We start from the raw sequence: 22,550 nt of genomic DNA, 5'->3' as shown, positions 1-22,550 counted from the left end.
ACACACATACCCACATACCACATACACACTATACATACAACACACACACCAAACATACCACAGACACACCACACAATCAACAGCACACACACACACCTATATCACACATATAACACATTTATTTAAAAAAAATAAATGTTCAAATGAGAAAGTTCAGATCGTGTTTAATATAAATATGCTTTCTTTAGAGGTTTAGCATGTCACAAAGGGGTAGCCCATAGGCAGAATCTGGCCTGAACCTCTTCTAAAATTGGAAAAATTTACCCCCAAAAAGTCTGTATTTGACTTCTGATTAAGTATTTTTTTTTTAAGATTTTATTGATTTGACAGAGAGAGACACAGCGAGTGAGGGAACACAAGCAGGGGGAGCGGGAGAGAGAGAAGCAGGCTTCCCGCGGAGCAGGGAGCCCAATGCAGGGCTCGATCCCAGGACCCTGTGATCATGACCTGAGCTGAAGGCAGACGCTTAACGACTGAGCCACACAGCGCCCCTTGACTTCTGATTAAATATTTTAAATTCCAGGAATCCTAGGTCTCTTTTCCAAAATGGCAGTCAGCCAAAGTGGTATATCAACTCCTTTGAATGGAAATATACTCTTAATTCACCCTAGTCCTCAGCACTGTTGTTTCAGCCCAACCTACCCTGATTTTGGGATCCAGGATTTGGGGATTCCTGATGTACTGGCTCTGACAAGAATGAGTTCTTAATGAAACAGTGCTGTTACTAGAAAGTGCTTTTTGAAAACCTCTGCACATATGCTTTTGTGTGTGCAGAGTAGTGTAAATAGCTTATGTACGGATTCTCTCAAGCCAGTGAAAATACAGACAGGGCTAGTAAGTATTCCTACAGACATTATTTATTCATCTCTATGAATAACATTCAAAATTTGGTCAGTTTATGCGTAAAAGTATAATGCCTTATAGGTAGAATATAAATGAATTTTAACAGGGATGGTAGTATTAAAGCCATTGGCTTAATCTAGGAAAACTTTGGGTTGAAGTTATTTTAAATATAAGATTGGAAAGAATGGGATTTAATAGGAAACCATCACAAAGATCTTTTTAAAATACAAATTATTCATAAATTTGGAGAATGCATTTTCCTTCCTATATGATATAGGCCAGATATAGGAGGGAGAAACCAGCAAAGACATTACTGTATTTCTTGACAACTATCTTTTAATTTTAGGCTCAGGCACCAGAACAAATAGTGACATTATATGAAGATGAACAGTATCCAGTTCATATGTCATTAGTAGAAATGGGGCTGGCAGACCGAGACGAATGATGTTAAGTATCATGACTTCTTGTTCTCCCTTATAATCAGCATAAGGCATGTGACTGATATAGTGGAGATTAATGCTAAATTGCCCATAAAACACCTTCAGACTTTCCTTGATTTCTCAAAGAATGACAACAAAGCTCAACAAGAATCTCTCTTCTAGACTTCGTAGGCCCTTTTCACCTATTGAATACAGAATCAAAGAGGATCTGCATCTGTAAGAATGCTTGGAATGACTATCATAGTACCAGAGAGTTGTTGGGGATGGGCAGAAGAGCAGAAGGAAGTGGGCACTATAAGTAATTTAAGCACATAAGGATATAGTAGGCACAGAACACTACTGAACAATCCATGACCTAATAACAAAGCTATTGAAGTACTTAGGTAACCAGCTGTTTATTCATCCACGTAAATGTAACAAGTGATTCAGTAACTAGCTTGAACATTTAATTAAGCAAAGGTTTTAAATAACATGCATTTTGTTTTTCAGTTATACAGTGCGGAGCCTCTATATAGCAGCCCAGAAGAAAGTCTTGTTATGTGTAAGCCATTTCAGGCTTATTTTTCTTGACTTGTTCTGCTGCAGTAGTGCTGGCCTTTTTTTTTTCCCTTACATGTTAAACTGTCAGGAACTGTTTGAAAAAGTTAATAAATACTTGCTTTCAAATATTTTCTGGTTTTATTTTACAATAATTTCAAAATCAAGTATTTTAGGCACGCGAAACAAATGTAGTTCATTTTATTACGAATGTATATTAAGTTTCAGAAGACAGACCTCTCAGTACAGTTGAAGACTCCTGTAGTGCCCTTCCCCATTCTCTTCCCTGCAGAGGTGAACATTGTTGTCAACTTGGTGTTTATTATTCTTACATTCTTATTTTACTGCATATGAATGCATCCATAAAGCAAGATATACTACTGGTGTGTATATTTTTTTAATGAGTGTGCTACTGCACCTTTAATTTACTATTTGTGCTGTTTATCCATGTTGGTATGCAGAGCTCTATTTTATTCACTCTCACTCTTCTATCCATCTCTGCACATAATTCTGTTGATATTGAGGTTGTTACATTTTTTCTCAATTACAAATATTCTTCTGTAGTACCCCTTGCGTACATGTTACGGGTTTTCTAGTATACATACTTAGTAGTGGAACTTACTAGGTCATTAGGTAACTGCTTTCCAAAAAGTGGATTTACTCAATTTACTACCATCGGTAGTCTGAGTTCCTTGGCAATGTGTGGTGTGGCCGGACTGTTATTAGCCTGTATTGATACTAGTATAAAAAAGTATCGTTATTTCAATATGTATTCACTGGTTTAATAGTCACTTCTTTGCTTGTTCATATCCTTTGTCCATTTTTCTATTGAGTTGTTTGTAATTATCTTAATTGATTTGTAGAAATTCTTTATATATTCTGGATATTAATCCTTTGTCAGGTATATATATCTTCTAATCTGTGGCTCATCTTTTCTCCTTTTTTGTGGTATCTTTGGACACACTTTCCATTCATTTGTCACCTTTTTTAGTTTGCACTGTGTCTCATTTAAAAATCTTTCCCTATCCTGAATATATATAACTCCTAATTTGAGAAGTTTGCAACTTCTTTCATATTCAGTTCTTAAATCGCCTAGAATTGATACATTTAGCTGTTTTTAAAAATGGGAATCATTGCCAATATTACTGTATATTGCACTTATGTGACTATACTTATGTAATTATTATGTAAATTGATATGTAGATGACTTGCCCTTCCTTCAAGGACATCTTGCTTCTGTCAGCCTACAGTTTTATAGGTTATAATGTCAAGGTACCTGTAGTTGATCAGTTAATACCAGCTCTAGTTATTTTTCCCACCCCTTCCATTCTCAAGTCTCCCATTTTAACCAGTTACTATATACCATCACAGTAAATGTTTTCTCCTCACTATGATTATCTGTACTCACAGAATGAATTCTTCTACCTATTTTGGTGTTTGACCTATCTGTATTCATTCAGTTCTAAATTCCCATTCTATTACAATTAAAGAACCTCTTTAGTAGATAAAATGCTTTAATCTTAGTACTAACTGAACACAGTATATTTTGACTGGAGACATTCTCTTACCTCAAGTGAACTTTCTGTGCAAGTTCTTGTTTAATGGCTGACGTGCTCGTGGCAAATCTGTGCTATTGTATTTCTTGTACTTTTTATAACCATCTTCAATAAAAGTGCCTCATTATTTTTGCAGTCTATACAGTTTATAACAAATAATGCTTTCCTTAGTCATGCATTTAACTGTAGAAAGGTGAACTAAAAATGAAAGCTGTTCTTGTACATTTCAAAGAATATAAAAAGCTATGGCATTTTATTTTACAATCCAAACAATCTTTTCCATTTATATATATACACAACACACACAGTATGTATAAATTAAACCACAGAAACCACAAGAAATGTACATTTTTTAACAAGAAAATCAAGTTAGTGTTATTTCATGATTAGTCATGCACAGGATCATTACAATTTTGTATCCATTAGAACATTACCATCCTTGTCTTTAACCCTTATTCGACCGGATGTATATTTTGTTTCTTGATGACCATTTGTATATACAGTTTTAACAGTGCCATCTGGATATTCCCGTCTCTTGAACTGGGCAGTGTGTAGTTCTCTTTGGCCATTATTAAACTCTATGATTTTGTTGCCATCTCTGTAAATAAAATTTAATTTCTTTAAAATATTATATAACAGGAAAATGATCTAAAAATGGCCTTTTGTCTGGCAGTTCTTTCCTCTCCTAGAACCTCCATTGGTCCTCTCCTTGCACAATACCTTCTTTGCAAATTCTTTCCACACTGTTTCTGCTTCAGGCTGATAGCTCCACTGATCAGATTAGCACTTAAATGTGCCCATGAAAAGTTTTTAATAAATTTTTTCACTACAAAATACTTAGGTTTTTTAACTTCACATGTATTCCGCCTCTAAGAAAAATTGGGCATTGTATTAAAATACGGCTTTCAGGGGCGCCTGGGTGACTCAGTCGGTTAAGCGGCTGCCTTCAGCTCAGGTCATGATGCCAGGGTCCTGGGATCAAGTCCCACATTGGGCTCCTTGCTCAGTGGGGAGCCTGCTTCTCCCTCTGCCTGCCGCTCCCCACTTGTGCGTGTGCGCTCTCTTTCTCTCACTCTCTCAAATAAATAAAGTCTTTAAAAAAAAAATATGGCTTTCAGTTTTGACCTTTATTCTTTTCACTATGTTTTAAGCAGTCTGAGTGCTTGCTCTTTATCAGGTTGGAGAAGAGGTTTATATCCCTGGGAAGGGCCATAAATCAGACTTAAGACCTATTCTGAAGCAGTGGAACAAAGAAGCTGTTAATCCCAAGTGGACTGCTTGATGTGTGTGCAGGACATTCAAACTGAACCCCTACATCTATCTATAATGTGCCGTTAGAAACACAAAGCTAGGCTATAGACTGTGAATCACCACTTCTCAACACAGTGGGGTTTTTTTCTATTTTGGTTATTTCTCAAATTTTATGTGAATGTAATGGCTTTGTGCCACATAAGTGTTAGAACTAAAAGCCATTTTGAGAGCCACTGTTTTATCAAGTGCAGCCCCAGGACCAGGGATGACAGCATCTCCCAAGACATTATTAGAAATGCAAATTATTGGCGTGGGGTCCAGCAATCTCCAAATGAACAATTCTTCCAGGTGGTTTTGTTTTTTTTTTTTTAAAGATTTTATTTATTTATTTGACAGAGCAAGGGCAGGAACACTAGCAGGGAGAGTAGGAGAGGGAGAAGGAGGCTCCCTACCAAGCAGGGAGCCCGATATGGGGCTCGATCTCAGGACCCTGGGATCATGACCTGAGCCGAAGGCAGACGCCCAACGACTGAGCCACCCAGATGCCCCTTCCAGGTGGTTTTAATGCACAGTTAAGTTGAAGAATCACCGCTATAAATAAAAAATGCCAAAATAATTCTGAATGATCTGATATCTGGGATTTGCTTGAATGTAGATGAAAAAAGACTGGCCATTAGTTAATACTTGTTGAAGATGGACAGATGGGTACATGGAGTTTTTCATATCATTTTCTCTACTTTTTATTATAAAAAAATTTCAAACATAAGTTAAAAAAAGATGGAAAATTTTCTGAAATTGCTCAAAGTATAATGTACATATAAGATTTTCCTCAAAAAAAAAAAAAAAAAAGATTTTCCTCAAGTTTTAGGAGAGATTGGTATTTATTTTTTAAGCACCAGAGAAAAGTTTCAAACCATGTTAAGGGAAAATACTACCATGACTATAAGAAGTTCCTACATTATTTGAATCAGTATTTTTACCACTTTTTTTTTTTTTGCTAACTTTCTAATACACAACTCAAGTTAGTTAAATGCATGCACACCTAGGAGAGGAGGGTGCAAACTAAGTAGGACAGTGGACCTGACAAACTTTCAGGGTTTTAATTAAAATGGTGACTACAAGAAGCTCTGTATTGTGGATTGAAGAAGTCACTAAGAAGAAGTCTCTAACTTCAAGAAATGTAACACTCAGAAGGATAAAGAAGTTGCTATTTTAAAGAAATGAGTAAGGGAGGCCAGAGGAATAAAATACTAATCAGGAAGGGACAGGGAGATCCAGCAAATCAAAATATAAGAGAAGAGACACAGTCTAATTCAGATATTGCCATCATCGTTCATTATTGTTCTTTAAAAACTGATAGGGCGGCTTTCCTTCTTTGTGTCTTATTCACTGTTTTCAAATTTCACCAAATTTTTTGTTTTAAGATTTTATTTATTTGAGAGAGAGAGCAATAGAGAGAGCATCAGCAGTGGGAAGGGGCAGAGGGAGAGGGAGAAGCAGGATCCACGCTGAGCAGGGAGCCTGACGCGGGGCTCCATCCCAGGGACCCTGGCATCATGAACTGAGCCAAAGGCAGACGCTTAACTGACTGAGCCACCCAGGCGCCCCACCAAATTTATTTCTGTACAAATACTTGCCATTCCCTTTTTGTGAAGTACTGTAGAGACAGACTCCCTTTAGGTTTCTAGGCTACAGACTATGTATTAGAACCTATATGTCTCTAAGTTCTAAACTCTAAAATGCTGAACTCTTTTCACCTGCTCTCAAAGTGTGTATCTGTACTCACTACTAAACTTACTGAAATTCTGAATGACTTATATAAATATTTTAAGATTTTAAAAATTCACTTGGAAATACAAGTTGAAAATAGGCAAATCTAGAAGCAAATTTAACATATAACATACCTTTGTACTCTTAAAATTGTACCATCTGGAAAAATGCTTTCTTCTTGTCCATCAGGAAATAGGTTTTTGATTGTCTGGTCAGGAAATGTGATTTCTTTTCTCCCATCTGGGAAATGTTTCTCTGTTTAAAAAAGGTTACTGTAAGTATTTTATTTTTAAAGAAAGGAAAGTATTAAATTAGGAGAGGGCAGAGCAAGTTTTTACCTATTTGTCCACTTGAGAAATGTAAGATTTCTAATCCTTCTGGATAAGTAGTGTGAGTAGTCTGGGCAGATGCATAGTAGTAGATCTGTAAAGACACAAAGTCAGTATGTGTTTTCTCTAGAGATGTTTAAGCCATGGAGAAAAACAATGCTAGGGAAACTTACCACTCTCTCATCTGGCATGACCTGCTTCACATCACCATTAAAGAAAGTGACGGTGACAATCTTCCCATCTGCACTCACTTCTTTCCGAGTTCCATTTGGAAACAATATAACATGGCACCCATTCTTATAAACCTTTTCTATCTACAAAAAAAGAGAAACAAGATTATCAATAGGAGAGATTTCCCCCTGATACCACATGACAAAAATATCCCTAATTCTCCTCCAAATTACCTTTGAAATCTTTCATAATTAAAGGCAAAAACATTGTCTCAAAAATATTGTCTCCAAGTATCAACACATCACCATTCTTATGTCACCTATTCCCCCAAAACAAACTCATTTTTTGCTGAGTTTTCTTTTTATTAAGTTGACACACAATATTTGTTTCAGGTGTACAACACAGTGATTTTACAAGTCTATATGTTATGCTGTGCTCACCACAAGTGTAGCTACCATCTGTCACCAGAAAATGCTATTATGGTATCATTGACCATATTCCCTATGCTGCACCTTTGATCCCCATGACTTATTCCATAACTAGAAACCTGTATCTCCCACTCCCCTTGACCCATTTTGTCCATACCCCCAACTCCCCCCATGGCAACCATTAGTTTGCTCTCTGTATTTATAGGTCTGATTCTGCTTTTGGTTTATTCATTTGATTTTTTGAGATTCCATGTGAAATCATATGGTACTTAGTCTGACTTACTTCCGTTAGCATAATACCATCTAAGTATATCCATGTTGTAACAAATGGCAAGATCTCATCCTTTTTTATGGCTGTGTAATATTCCAGTGTGTGTGTGTACACACATCTTCCTTACCCCTTTGTCTATCAGTGTACGCTTAGGTTGCTTCCATACCTTGACTATTGTAAATAATGTTGCAACAAACATAAGGGCACATATATCTTTCTGAATTAGTGTTTTTGTTTCCTTTGGGTAAATACCCAGTAGTAGAATTATTGAATCATGGTATTTCTATTTTAACTTTTTGAGGAACCTCCATACTGTTTTTCCAGAGTGGCTGCACCAGTTTGCATTCCTATCAACAGTGTACAGTGTTCCTTTTCCCCCACATTCTCACTAACACTTGTTATTTCTTGTCTTTTTTATTTTAGCCATTCTGACAGGTGTGACGTGATAGCTCATTGTGGCTTTGATTTGCATTTTCCTGATTAGTGATGTTGAGCATCTTTTCATGTGTCTGTTGGTCATCTGTATGTCTTCTTTGGAAAAATGTCTGTTGGAGTCCTCTGCCCATTTCTTAATTGGATTGTTTTTTGGGTGTTGAGTCGTTTAAGTTCTTCATATATTTTGGATACTAACACCTTATCAGAGATGTCATTTGCAAATATCTTCTCCCATTCAGTAAGCTGCCTTTTTGTTTTATTGATGGCTTCCTTTGCTATGCACAAAAGCTTTTTATTTTGGTGTAGTCCCAATAGTTTTGCTTTTGTTTCTCTTGTCTTAGAAGACCTATCTTGAAAAATGTTGCTATAGCTGATGTCAAAGAGGTTACTGCCTGTGCTCTTTTATATTTTTATAGTTTCAGGTCTCACATTTAGGTCTTCAATCCATTTTGAGTTTGTTTTTGTATATAGTATAAGAAAGTGGTTCAGTTTCATCCTTTTGCAGGTAGCTGTCCAGTTTTTCTAATACCATTTATTGAAGAGACTGTCTTTTTCCCATTGTATATTCTTGCCTCCTTTGTCATAGATTAATTGACCATAAGAGCATGGATTTAGGGGCGCCTGGATGGCTCAGGTGGTTAAGCATCTGCCTGCAGCTCAAGTCATGATCCCAGGATCCTGGGATTGAGCCCCACATCGGGCTCCCTGCTTGGTGGGGAGTCTGCTTCTCCCTCTCCCTCTGCTGCTCGCCCTGCTTGTGCTTGCCCTCTCTGTCTCTCTCTGTGTGTCAAATAAATAAATAAAATCTTTAAAATAAAACAACAACAAAAAACCCGTCCTCTTTAAAAAAAAAAAAAAAAAGCATGGGCTCTCTATTCTGTCCCATTGATCTATGTGTCTATTTTTGTGTCAGTACCATACTGTTCTATTATTACAGCTTTGTAATACAACTCGAAGTCTGGGATTATTTCTTTCGTAATTGCTTTCGGTATTCACGGTCTTTTGTGATTCCCATACAAATTTTAGTATTATTCTAGTTTTGTGAAAAATGCTGTTGCCATTTTGATAGGGATTGCACTGAATCTGTAGATAACTTTGGGTAGTATGGACATTGTAACAATATTAATTCTTCCAATCCATGAGCATGGAGTATCTTTGTATTTGTTTGTGTCATCTTCAATTTCTTTTTTACTGAGTTTTTTTTTTAAAGTAAACTGCAGGTATCACTTTATATGTAAAACACTTCAATTGATTTAAGGATAGGTTTTAACATAACCAAATCATTACTGCCCCTAACAAACTGTAATTCCTTCATCATATTGTAACCCTCTATGTTGTTTCCCCTGAATTCACAAAATGGACTTTTTACAGTTTATTTGAATCAGGATCAAAACAAGGTCCACACAACACTTGATGACATGTCCCTTAAATCTCAACCTTTAACATTCACCTCCCTGCCCCCTTTTTAGTGATGATTACTTATTGAAAGAACTAGGTCACTGAACATGTAAAATTTCCCACATTCTGGATTTGGTTGACTGCTTTCCAATCATGGTGTCATTTAACATGTTCTCGTACCCCCTATACTTCCTGGGAAAAACTAGTAGTTACATCTAGAGGTGTGAATAAAGTCTGGTTGAATTACTCTAACAAGAATACTTTCTACGAACTGCTGAGAGCGGCTTATGGCTACACATTCAGAAGTGCAGTATGCGACTGTCCTCATGACCACAAGACCGACTGGGTCAGATCAGTTAGATCTGCCATGAAGCCCCATCAACCTCTCATCTAGGAGTTCAGTGCTTATTCATGACTACTGCCTAGATCCCTTATTTCATTAGAGACTGCACAGTGATGACTCAAATTTTCTCATTCCTTTTCCATTTATCCACAGAATTCTTCTAAAGAAAACCTTTTCCCACCAACAATTTGTTATACAAAAGCAGAATTGGTACAAGAAAAGTCTACAACTTCTTCCTTTGTTATTCTTTTGTCCTTCCCTCATTCCTCAAGACTAGCAGTGAACTTTGGCCTTATAATTTCAATTAAAATAAATCAAATAAGGCTTTGTGGAGAAGTAAATTTTCTATAAACCTGAGGAAAACTCACGTCATCCCCTCCCTGCTAACAAACCTATTTATGTCCCTTCCCTTTTCATTCTTTCTTCTAGCTGGAACACCCAGCCAGGCAGTATCCTGCTCAAAACTTTTCCTAAGCACGAAAGTAAAACTGTGAGCTGGAGATAGACAGAAAGGCTGCAGGAAGGGTAAAGCATTGAACGGAGGCTTTTAAAAAGTACCAAGATGACAAAGGCTTTTTAGCTATGTTTAGAGGAAGAACAGAGTTTAAACAAAGGAAGTGTACTTCCTTTGTAATTTGCTGTATCTCTAAACTAGAAATGGCAACTAAACGCATGTGTGTGTCAAGCATTTTTAGAGGAGTCCAAATGCTCAAGCTAAGGTCACACTCCAAGGAACTATAGTTCTTAAGCCCCCTCTACAGTCTGAAAGATCAATTAACTTAGAATCTAAGTGTTCCAACTCTACTTTAACCTATATTAATTTCTTATAGTATTCATTATTTTTAAAAAATTTTTTAACCTTTCCATCAGGATGACTGATTTCTCCCTGAATTTCTTCTTTTTCCTCCTTTTTGTCGTCCTTTTTACACTCAGGATCTGGGAAGTCCACTGGTTCAGGGGCCTCCCTGGGTGAGGCAGTCTGCAAGGAGAAGATGCGTTCTTTTTATCTGTCCTAAAGGACATGTAATCACATTTCAAACAGCTAAAACTTACATTTATTTCCAAATGCCAGATTCTACTCTTATAGGATTTGATGACTAGAAGTTGGTGTTATATAAAAAACATTCACAATGTTAAGTAAAAAAAAACCTCCTTTATAGGGGTGCCTGGGTGGGTCAGTCGGTTAAGCGTCTGACTCTTGGTTTCAGCTCAGGTCATGATCTCAGTGTTGTAAGATCGAGCCCCACGTCAGGCTCTGCGCTCAGCGCAGAGCCTGCTTGAGATTCAATCTCTCCCTCTCCCTCTGTCCCTCCCCCCCACACAAGAGCTCTCTCTTAAATAAATGAATAAAATCTTTTTAAAAACCTCCTTTATAAATGGTTTAGAAACTTAGTTAACTAAGCAATTTTAAGCCTGAGTAATCTATGCTTAAATATATAAAAATATAAAGAGATTTACTTGTCCCTTATCCGAACTGCCTAAATCACGAGGAGGCACAGGCTTGGATCTTCGAGATGGATTACCTGTTAGAATATAATTGTCAAGAGTTAATTTTCAGATTTAATTGAAAGTTTTAAGTTTACTTAATATTATGGTCAAACATTTCCTTAGTTCATATCCCTTTGTGAACTACTGTCCTTTACCCATTAAGTAAGGAATTTTTAATATTTTGCTTTACCAATTCGTAGGAGTTTATTATATAAGTTCAAATATTTAATAGGCACTTAAATCTGTGTGACCAAGACAGACAAGGACAATATCTACTTTTTGAGAGTTTACAATCTGGAAGAAGAGACAGGTGTTCAACTAACCTAACAGATGAACCCAAAGGTATTTTGGAGATAATCACAAGGACTTCAGTTAGAGGCTTAGGTGTGGGGTAGATATAATAGAGGCATCCAACAAGACAAATAGAATTTTGCTTAACAAAATAACTGGGCATTTCATTAAAATCCAGGCCTAATTGCTGTGGTCTAGAAGAAAACATAGGGAAGGAGCTCTATGACACTGGTCTTGGCAATAATTTCTTGATACCAAAAGCACAAGCAACAAAAGCAAAAATCAACAAATCAAAACTCAAAAGCTTCTGTACAGCAAAAGAAATAATCAACAAAATGAAAAGGCAACCTACAGAATGGGAAAACTTTTGCAGACCATATATCAGATAAGGGATTAATATCCAAAATACAGAAAGAACTCCTATAACTCAGTAACAAAAAAAAAAATACGACTGAAAAATGGGCAAAGGAACTCAATAGACATTTTTCCAAAGAAGACATCCAAATGGCCAACAGTACATGAAAAGATGCTCAACATCACTAATTATCCAGGAAATGCAAATCAAAACCACAAGATACCACTTCGCAGCTGCCAGAAAGGCTATCATCAAGAAGACAGGAGATAAGTATTCGCAAGGATGTGGAGAAAAGGAAATCCTTGTGCACCGTTGGTGGGCATGTTAAACTGGTTCATCCACTATAGAAAACAATATGCACGTTCCTCAAAAAATTAAAAATAGACCTACCATATGATCCAGCTATGCCACTTCGGAGTACATGCCCAAAGGAAATGAAAACAGGGATATTGAAGCCCATGTTTACTGCAGCATTACTCACAATAGCCAAGATATGGAAACAACCTAAGTGCCCATCAGCATATGAATGGATAAAGATTATGTGATATATATACACAATGGAATATTATTTTGCCATGAGAGAGAAGGACATAATTTGCAGTAACATGGATGGACTTTGAGGACATTATGCTAAGTGAGGTAAGTCAGACAGAGAAAGACAAATACTGTATGATTTCACTTATATGTGAAATCCAAAGAGGCCTAACTTTTTGTAAAAAGAGAGTGAAGTGGTGGATACCAAGAGGTGGGAGTTTGGGGGAGAAGGGGTGATGTTGTTTAAGGGTAGAAACTTGTAACAAGTAGTAAATAAGTCCTAGAGAGCTAATGCACAGTATAGTGAATATAGATAATACTGTATTACAATCAACAAATTTGCTAAGAAACTAGATCTTAAATTCTCCAACCACTAAAAAGATTTAACTATGTGTTACACACACACACAAAAAAGATACAACTATGTGATGTAATACAGGTGCTATTTATCACTACATTGGCAATCATAACATATAAATATATCAACATACCATACATCTTAAATTTATACAATGTTATACATTGAATACATTTCAATAAAAAAGATAAAGAGTTTTGGTTCATCAAAAGGTAAGAGTAAAAAGGCAGGCCACAGACTGTAAGAAGATATCTGCAATGTGTAACTGTTAAAAGATTATGATGGGGGAAGAGGAAATGCCCCCATAAACCAATTAAGAAAAAGACAAACAACAGCACAGAATGAGTAAAAGACCTGATCAATTTTTCTCAAAAGAGGGAGTCTAAATAGCTAGTAAATATAGGCAAAGGTATTCAACCATTTCAAAACTATAATGAGATAGTGTTGCATCCCTACCAGACTGGCAAAAATTTAAGTCTGACAATACCAAGTATCAACAAGGTGTGGAACAATGCAAGCGCTTACATTACATTGCTGGTTAGATAGTAAAATCATTTTGGAAAATGTTTTGGCAAAATCTATGAGTGTTAAAGATATTCTTACTGATTACCCAGTAATTCCAGTACGTGCCTTGGAGAAATGAATGTGTATACCAGAAATGTTTAAGAATGTTCATAGCATCACTGTTTAACATCCCAAATTTAAAAAAAAAAAATTTAATCATCAATAGAATAGTCAACTGTAATATATTCATAAACATTCAAACTGCCTTGCAGTTTTTGAAAATTTTAGTGAACTAGAGTTGCAGATCAATATGACTCTCAAAAACAATGTACAGTAAAAGAAGACATACAGTATAACTATTGGAACACATACAGTATAACTATTCAGAAAGTTCGAAAACAAAACATTTTTTAGGGCTGCACCTATGAGAGTAGAAACTACAAAGAGAAACAATGTAATATGATCACAGAGGGGACAGCCCTGGGGTGCTGCTACTCTATTTCTTTATCTAGCTGGTAGTTATCTAAGTATGTCCTTTATAATTGTCAAACTGCATGTTATATCCACTTTTCTAAATTTAGTTCATGAAAATAATTTCTAAAAATTCCAGGTAAAAACCCAGTTGTGAAAACAAAAGTTTGTAAGAGAAAACAGTATATTTGTGACCTAAGGATTGAGAAAGATTTCTTAAAGTCATAAAAAAAAGATTGATAAATTCAATAATAAAAGGAAAAACAGGGGCACCTAGGTGGCTCAGACGGTTAAGCCTCTGACTCCTGGTTTCTGCTCAGGTCATGATCTCAGGGTCTTGAGATGGAGTCCCACAAGGGGCTCCCTGCTCAGCAGGGAGTCTGCTTCCCCTCCTCTCTCCTTCTGCCCCTCCCCCATTGCATACTCTCTCTCTCTAAAATAAATAAATAGATCTTAAAAAAAAAAAGGAAAACATGCACATAAAAAACACAAACCGAAAAGCTAAACCCAGAACTGGGAGAAAATATTAGCGGTGCTTGTAACTGAGAAAGGATTAGTATGAAGAAGAACTTCAATAAGGAGAAACCTCCCCTCCCTATAAAGTTTTAAACAGGCCAAAGAAATGAACAGGCAATTCACAAAAGAGGAAACCCAAATGCCCACTAAATATACAAAGAGATGCTCACACAACCTTATCAGTAATCAGGGAAATGCATATTAAAATTACACTAACCCACCATTTCACACCCATCTGACTGGCCACAACTTCAGTCTGACCAGGTGAAGGGTAAGCACAAAAGCATATTCTGCTGATGGTAAAAAAAATGGCAAAACCACTTTGCAGAACAAAGGGAAAACCTACAGCACAAGCCTGGTATGACCCAGCATCCTACTCTTGGTACGTGTCTTAGAGAAACTCACAGGACAGATAAGTTCTGCAGCCCTATTCATTCTATTGACAAACTGGGGAAAAGCATGAACTCCATCAACAGGAAAACTCAACTGTAACAAATATACATGGAATCTGTAACTATTAAAATCAATAAACTAGAGTTTATATGTATTAATGGGAGTATCAAAATATTGAGAGAAAAAAACAAATTGTAGAGGGATACACAGAAACAATACTATATTGATTTATGGACACAATGTAGTAAAAGAATGAAAAACAAGCAAAGGAATGTTGTCAGGGTGGAAATAGGTAGGGGAGTAGAATACACAAGGGCTTTAATGATATTTATAATGTTTTATTTCTTAAATTGGTGTAAATTCTCTATTCTTTAAATTCCTTAAGTATTTTATAAAGGTAATTTCTTACCTTGTGTCGGCAAATGATTTTTCTTGTATTTTTCTACCTGGGTTCCTGAAGAAATTTGACTCTTTGATAATCGAAATGATGAATTCTATAGTATGAGATAATTTTGAATATAAAATTAGTGTTGTCTACACATTAGTACAATGAATGAAACTAAAACTCAGTTTGCAATGAAAATGGGTTAAGTTTGTTCATTTATGTTGTTTTCATTTATCACTACAGGTCAGAGGGAACAAGCTATTATTTAGGAATGAACTATACACACACCCCACCTTTAGAAATACAGCTGACCCTGAACAACACTGGGCGGGGGGGTTAGCGGCAGTGACACCCCCCCCACACACACTTGAAAATCCATGTGTAACTTTTGACTCTCCCAAAATGTGACTACTAACAGCCTACTGTGTTGGCTGGAAGCCTTCCTGACAACATAAGCAGCAGATTAACACATACTTTGTATGTCCTATGTATTATATACTGTATTCTTTTTTTTTTTTTAAGATTTTATTTATTTATTTGAGAGAGAGAGAATGAGAGAGAGAGCACATGAGAGGGGGGAGGGTCAGAGGGAGGAGGAGACTCCCTGCAGAGCAGGGAGCCTGATGCGGGACTCGATCCCGGGACTCCAGGATCATGACCTGAGCCGAAGGCAGTCGCTTAACCAACTGAGCCACCCAGGCGCCCTATACTGTATTCTTACAATAAAGTCAGGTAGAGCAAAGAAAATGTTATTAAAATCTTAAGGATGGGAAAATATATTTACAGTACTGTACTGTATTTATTGAAAAAATATGCATACAAGTGGACCCGCACAGTCCAAACACATGGTTTTATATGGTTCAAAGGTCAACCATATATTCATTCTTCAAGTGAGGGCCTAACAGACAAGATAAAATGAAACAGTTTTCTGTGATTGTTACCAGATTAGCCAAAGAAGAGGGCAGGAACTCAACATCAGCAAAACCCCTTTATCTCAACCTCTCCTGTGAACACACCCCTTACCATCTTGCTCTCACCTTGAGCCCTAGCTCCCCACCGAGAAGATGGCTCACCACAGCCCACTTCCAGAGACAGAAGTTTCTCACCCTCAGAACTCACACCCCTAGGTTTAGGGGTAGGGTAGAGGTCTTCCTTGCTCCCCGTCACCACTTCCAATAAATCTCTCTCCTCCCTAACCACCCTTGCCCCAGCTCTGCGTCTCATGTCTATGACTCATCCACCATGTACCCCCCTTGCCTTAGCTTCTATTTCCTGCCCTACTCCATCCTACCTCAGTCATGCATGCCAAGGGGCAAACTCTAGAACTAGTCATTATCAATATCTGCAATTATCAGTAACTGCAAAGATCTCAATTTCGAAGCCCTCCAAGCCAGAATGTGGGGCATTCTACAAAATAATTAGCCTGGTCTATTCAAAAAGCCAATGCCATTTAATAAAATGCTAAAGTACTAAAGGGTAAGATGCCATTATTTCTCCAATTAGCTTCAAATGGTCCAGCAAAATACATATACACAAGTGGTAAAATGTTAACAGTGGTCGTATCTAGGTGACTATTCAGGTGTTCATCACACTATTCTTTCAAATTTGTTTGGGGAAGCTGTTATAATAAAACGTTTGGGGAAGAGGCAAGAATTCCACTTTCTTCTGACTGCCACATCCTATCCTTCCAGCTCACTCCTCTAACACCCTAACTCCACCAATGTGTACAGCCTCCAGGGCCCTACAATTCACTGATCCATACAGATTTTCTATGTCCCTCAAAACCGTATAGCCTTACGCCCATCTTGTGCAGCTTAATTCATGGTTCACTACAGTTACTCTGGCTGCATATACCGTTGACTCCCATGCCCCTCACCCACTTTGGGTATTCACCTGCATGACCACACCTCTTCTAAAATATAACTCTCCACCACCCTACAACCAAAAAGCTGAACAAGAAAATAATACAAACAATTCTCACTTGAAATGTATGATCTCTAACCTACATTGGCCCCCAAAGCAGCCCAGGAATCAGGCTACACTTCCCCAGTCCCTTTGCTTTCCACTCCCTTAGACAACAATGTCACACTTTCTCCCATCTCCTCAAACCTCCTACACTTCTCCATCCTCACTCTCAGCTGATGACCAAGCTTCCTACTTCACTGACAATGTGAAGGTATTAGGAGGGAACTTCCCACCAGCAGACACCACACATCAAGCCCGGGGCTACACCTTCCACATTCTGCTATCGGGCACGCGCTGTCTATGTTCCTGGCCAAGTCCAGCCGCCCACCCGCCCTTCATTCCCTAAATCCCCTCGCCTCTCACTTATAAACATTGCTTCAACAATTCTCCCACTTTCTCCGGCATCAGCATTTTCCTCTTTACTGAATCAATCCTACCAATACACAAACACTTGTTAATTTTCCCATTAAAAAAAACAAACAAAAACAACTTTCCTTACAGCCACCACCCCATCTCTTTACATTTACTGCAAAACCTCTCCCACAAGCTTCTTATACTGCCTGAAACGTCTCTTTTATCCAGTCAGGCTTTTATCTTCAACGCATCCCTACTTGGTAAACCTAATGACTGTCAGTGCTCATCTAATTTAGCAGCAGCCTTTGACACCACTGGCCACTCTCTTCTCCTAGAAGTCCTTTCTTTTCTTGGTTCTCAGGACACCACACTGGCCTCCTTTACTCTATCCTCTCTGGCTAACCATTCTCCTCATCCCATCTTCTCACACTCTGGCTCAGTGTGTGGATCTCTTCACTACCCACACTTTCAGCGTTGATGATCTCTGCCAGCCCAAAGCTTTACCACACATCCTGATGAACCCCAAACTTCTAGCTTCAACCTAACCTTCTCCTGATATGTGCATAACTGCCCAGTTAACATCTCCACGTTTTCAAACTTCTCCTCCAAACTTCTCCAGTTAACTTCTCCACAGGCATTTCTAAAGCTGAGATCCTAATATCCATGCCCCCAAGAAATAAATACATGTTCTCTTCTTGTGTCTTACAATAAATGGAAACCCTATTATGCCAAAACACTACAATAAAGTTGGAAACTATTTTTGACACCTTCCTGGCTGTCATACCCCATATCCAGCTCATCAATAAATCCCATCCACTTCTCAGCACTCCACTGCTGCTCCCCCAAGTCTTAAGCCACTGTTCTCTCTGGTGTGAATTACTCCAACGGTCTCCTAACTGGTGTTCCGAATTGTGTGTATGCCCCTCCACTCCCTGTTCAGTCTACAGTAGACAGCAGACAAAGTAAGCTTACTAAAACAAAAGATTAAGTCAACTCCAATCACAGCCCTCCAAGCGCTCCCCTTCTCAGAGGAAACACGCAAGGGCTTACAGGAACTGATTAAGGCCCTAAGGTACTCTGCACCCAGCTCCCTCTGTCACATCTCCGGTCGCATCCCCTACCATTCTCCCCACTTACTCTGCTCTAGCTCCACCAGCCTCAGGCCATGCTCATGCTCAGGCCCACCAGGCAGAGAGCCTCTGGGCCTCGGGCTCCTCTCGGGCTCTGCTCTCACCCAGGCTTATCTGCACCCCTTTATTATATTTATATTTAATATATAATAATTATACATATTTAAATTAATATATTTAATAATGCGGGCCATTATTCAAATATCACTTTTTTAGTAAGGCTTTCCTTGGCCACCCTGTCTAAAACAGCAACACCCCCCACCTCAACAGTTATCATCCCCCTTCCCTGCTTTTTCTCCTTGGTTCTTGTCACTATGTCACACACCATATATTTATTTTATTATCTATCTTATTTATAAATCTCCCACCACTAGAATATAAATTCCAAGAGGGCAAGGAAGTTCATCTATTTTGTTAATTGTCTTATTCCCACTACCCAAAATCAGCGTCTGGCACATCATAATTGTGAATATAGATGAATGAAAGACCAATTATTTGATTCAAAAGGATCATATGCATGTGACGTGCTGCAAAAAAATTTCACTTGGCCTGTTTTAACTAAGATTATCTGCCTACTGTACTATAATTCTTTTAAAAGAATTCTAAAAATGAATTTGAAAACTGCACAGCAATACTCAAAAGAATTTTTCAATTGTGGTAAAAAATACATAAAACTCACCTTCGTAACCACTGTTAAGCGTACAGGTCAGTGGCATGAGGCACATCCAGTACTCTTTTCCTCTTGCAAAACTGAAACTCTGTCCCCATTGAAGAGCAACCTCCCATTCCCACCCCTACCCCCAGCCCTGGCAACTACCCTCTACTTTTCGGCTCTATAAATTTGAGCGCTCAGATATTTAACATCTCCCTGACTTGACAAAACCAGCTCCAAACCTACCACGGGCCCATCTTTTTTTGCGGCAGGCACACAGGGACCCGTCCTGAGGCTGTTCTCAGTAGCTTCTGCTTTCTTCCAGGCATCTAGTCGGAATCTTTCCATCACTTTTATTTCTTCCCTGAGGTCTGTGTTCTCTCTGACCAACATTTCTATCTGGCTTCTAAGACGGCCATGTGTACTTGACCATTTTGCTTCCTTTCTTTTCAAATCTTCCTGTAAATCTGCTATCTGCTGTTTCAAAGCCTCTCAAAAAAAAAACAAAAAACAAAAAAACAACCTAGGATTAAAACAATGCAATAGAAGAAAAGAGACACACGAACAAAACAGAAGTACTGCCCTAGCACAGACAGCAGAAAAGGGAAGGCTTGGTCAATCACATTTCAAAAATACCAAGTTCTTCATGAAAGGGACTGGGGTTCAGGTTAGAGACTCACCTTATACCATCAACAAAACTGATTCCAGAAGGAGGCAGGCACCACTTAGGAGTTCACTGCAATAACACTGTCATGAGGTAATAAAGGTCTATACTAAGCTATTGAAATAGAAAAAAAGATAAATTGGGGATTATCGGATAAAGAAAAAACTAATAGGAATTTATGACTAACTGAAGGAAGAGTTAAGGTAAAGGGATGATTAAAAGACTCAAAGTCAAACCATCAGTCCTGAAAACAGATTCTACTTGGAATTCATGAGAAGAAACTGGTTTTAAGAAAATGATTTGTTTCAGATGCACTAAATGACAAATGTGAAGAAACTCCTGGAAATATCTAGAAGCAATTTGCAATTATACAAACAAAAATCAAGATTAATGTCAAAACTAAGGAAAAATTAGTCACCTACATGGCTTATGTGGGTGCAAGATATGGGGAGTGCCTGAGAGCTGAGGAAGGAGCATGGGTGGAAGCAAGACCTCATTGCTCACCACCTGAGAACCTTACCTGATATGAGCCTAAGGGAAGTGAGGAGCCCTAAGCAGCTCATTAATACACATGTAAAACTTGACGTCTATCCATTTTCATGTAAGCCTCATGACTGCCAAAAAAGCAACCCCGTTACAGAAAGAGACTAGGGCTGGAAGGAGCTCCCTTGGGGGGTGGTCACATCACAGGGAGCATGGACTCTGGGTTTGGGTGAGATCAACGCTCAAATCCCAGTTCCATGTCTTAAAAGCTCTTCAAAGAAGGTATTAACCTCCCTAAACATCAGCCTCCCTATTTATAAAATTGTGGAGTATAACCAATAAATGAGCAATTTCTAGCTGGTAAGCATTATCATCATGTAGGCAAAGAGACTTATTAATATTAAAATGGTAACACATAAGTCTAAATAGGTTAAGAATTCAAAAGCAAATAAGCCAAAGAGAAAAGACAAATACTGTATGGTATCACTTATATGGGGAATCTTAGAGAAAAAAAGAAAAAAGCCAACTTTATAGAAACAACAGAATGGTGGTTGCCAGGGGCTGGGGGAAAGGGAAATGGGGAGATGAAGGTCAAAGGATACAAGCCCGCAGTTATAAGACGAATAAGTTCTGAGGAGCAGCGTACAACATGGTGACTACAGTAATAATACGGTGGTGTACACTGAGAGCAGATGTTGTTGCTGAGAGCAGATGTTGCTGAGAGCAGATTCTTAAGCATTCTCAGCACGCACACCCACACAAAGAGTTAACTATGTAAGGTGATGGATGTGTTACCATCTTGATCTTGCTTTGTATATAAAATCATTACACTGTACATTTTAAATATGCATGCTTATATTTTTCAATTATTCCTCAATAAGGTTAAAAAATAATTCAACAGCAATTAATATTTATAAAATACCTACTATCAGGTACTGTTCTGGGTCCCTGGAATACAAAGAACAAAACAAAGATTGCAAGGAGACTTGTGTTGAAGGGGACAGGGCCTAGGGAAGAAAAGACAAGGCAGGCAGAAGAAAGCAGTATTGCGGGGAAGGGAGCATATGCAGGGAAGGGAAGCTGCAGTATTCAATATGGCAGGTCTCACTGAACAGAGACCTGAAGGAGGCTCAGTGTGAGCCACGTGGCTGTTCAGGGGAAGAGCATTCCCAGAAGCACCAGTAAATACACGAGGGAGGAGGGTGCCTGGGCACAGTCGCAGAACAGCAAGCAGGCCAGTGAGCTGGGGCAGAACGAATGACACAGAGGGAAAAAGGTGAAAGAACACCAGATTATATAGGAATTTGAGGCCCATTGTAAGGACTGGGGCTTTTATTATAAGAAAAAAGTGGAGCCATTAAAGGGCCATGGGCAGAGAAGGGACGAGACCTGGCGTCTTTCCAGAAGAATCACTGGCTGCTACATGGTAAACAACTCATGGAAAAGACAGGGCGGGAGCAGAGCTGTGGCCAGCCAGTCCTTTAACTCAGAGATGGCAACTCAAGTCTGGGTACGTTTTCTGACAGAAGAGCAAGCAGTGTGAGAGAAAGAGAAGAGAACACTCCTAGGTTTCTGGCCTGAGCACATGGAAGGTCAGGGATGCTGCCACCCGAGATGGAGAAGGCTGGGGAAGGGAAGTGCAGAAGTTCATTTGGAGACACGTGGAGGTGAACTATCCAGTAGCTGGTCAGATAGACCAGACCAGCACATCGAGCAGGTCCAGGCAGGATTTAAATGTGGAAGTCTTTAGCATATGAATCCTAACTGAAGGCATGAAACTAGAGGAGATCATCCTCCCTGCTGGGTGGCCTCCACCATTAAGTTAAAGACAAGGAAAAAGCAAAAGGGGACGAGGCAAGGCACCAGCCAGGTAAGGGGGAAACCCAGAGCACCAGGTCTCCTGCGTGTCAAACGAATGAAAGCTCTGATGAGCAGTCGTGTGCTGCTGGAGGCCAAGTCACAGGAGGACTGCGAGCTCCCCATCAGGGAGAGGCTGGGGACCAAAACAGGGGAGTTTTCAGGGCAGTGGTGTGGACGGAAGCATGTGGAGAGAGAACAGGAGCTGAGATGGGAGATGGTGAAACAGACAACACTTTCAAGAAGTTTTGCTACAAAGAAACAAAGAAACAGCCCTTGTGACCGAGGAGTATGCGGGCAAGAGAGATTTTAAGAAGAGCAAGTGTGTACACTGATGACAAGGTTCAGTTGAGTGGAAAATGGATGGTGTTAGAGAAA

General features: G+C 38.6%; 2 protein-coding genes across 3 annotated transcripts in view; one reads left to right on the top strand and one right to left on the bottom strand.

The window, feature by feature from the left end:
• Positions 1 to 1,288, top strand: part of RNF17 (ring finger protein 17) — a 146,816-nt gene extending 145,528 nt beyond the window's left edge. For both annotated transcript variants that reach the window (XM_021678204.1, XM_021678203.1), the window contains exon 35: positions 1,190 to 1,288. In XM_021678204.1, coding sequence (XP_021533879.1) covers positions 1,190 to 1,288 — 99 coding nt within the window. The remainder of the gene's footprint in view (positions 1 to 1,189) is intronic.
• Positions 1,289 to 3,727: 2,439 nt separating this feature from the next.
• CENPJ (centromere protein J) overlaps positions 3,728 to 22,550 on the bottom strand; it is a 40,765-nt gene continuing 21,942 nt past the window's right edge. The window contains exons 9-16 of the mRNA XM_021678205.2: positions 19,415 to 19,657; positions 15,092 to 15,176; positions 11,231 to 11,295; positions 10,632 to 10,751; positions 6,900 to 7,040; positions 6,736 to 6,820; positions 6,532 to 6,652; positions 3,728 to 3,974 (exon numbers count right to left, since the gene is read on the bottom strand). Coding sequence (XP_021533880.1) covers positions 3,782 to 3,974; positions 6,532 to 6,652; positions 6,736 to 6,820; positions 6,900 to 7,040; positions 10,632 to 10,751; positions 11,231 to 11,295; positions 15,092 to 15,176; positions 19,415 to 19,657 — 1,053 coding nt within the window. The 3' untranslated portion in view covers positions 3,728 to 3,781. The remainder of the gene's footprint in view (positions 3,975 to 6,531; positions 6,653 to 6,735; positions 6,821 to 6,899; positions 7,041 to 10,631; positions 10,752 to 11,230; positions 11,296 to 15,091; positions 15,177 to 19,414; positions 19,658 to 22,550) is intronic.

Source organism: Neomonachus schauinslandi, chromosome 3, assembly GCF_002201575.2.
Source record: "Neomonachus schauinslandi chromosome 3, ASM220157v2, whole genome shotgun sequence".
NCBI classification, from domain to species: Eukaryota; Metazoa; Chordata; class Mammalia; order Carnivora; family Phocidae; genus Neomonachus; species Neomonachus schauinslandi.
Note: the sequence above shows the minus strand (reverse complement) of the source record. Positions and strands in the feature narration are given on the sequence as shown.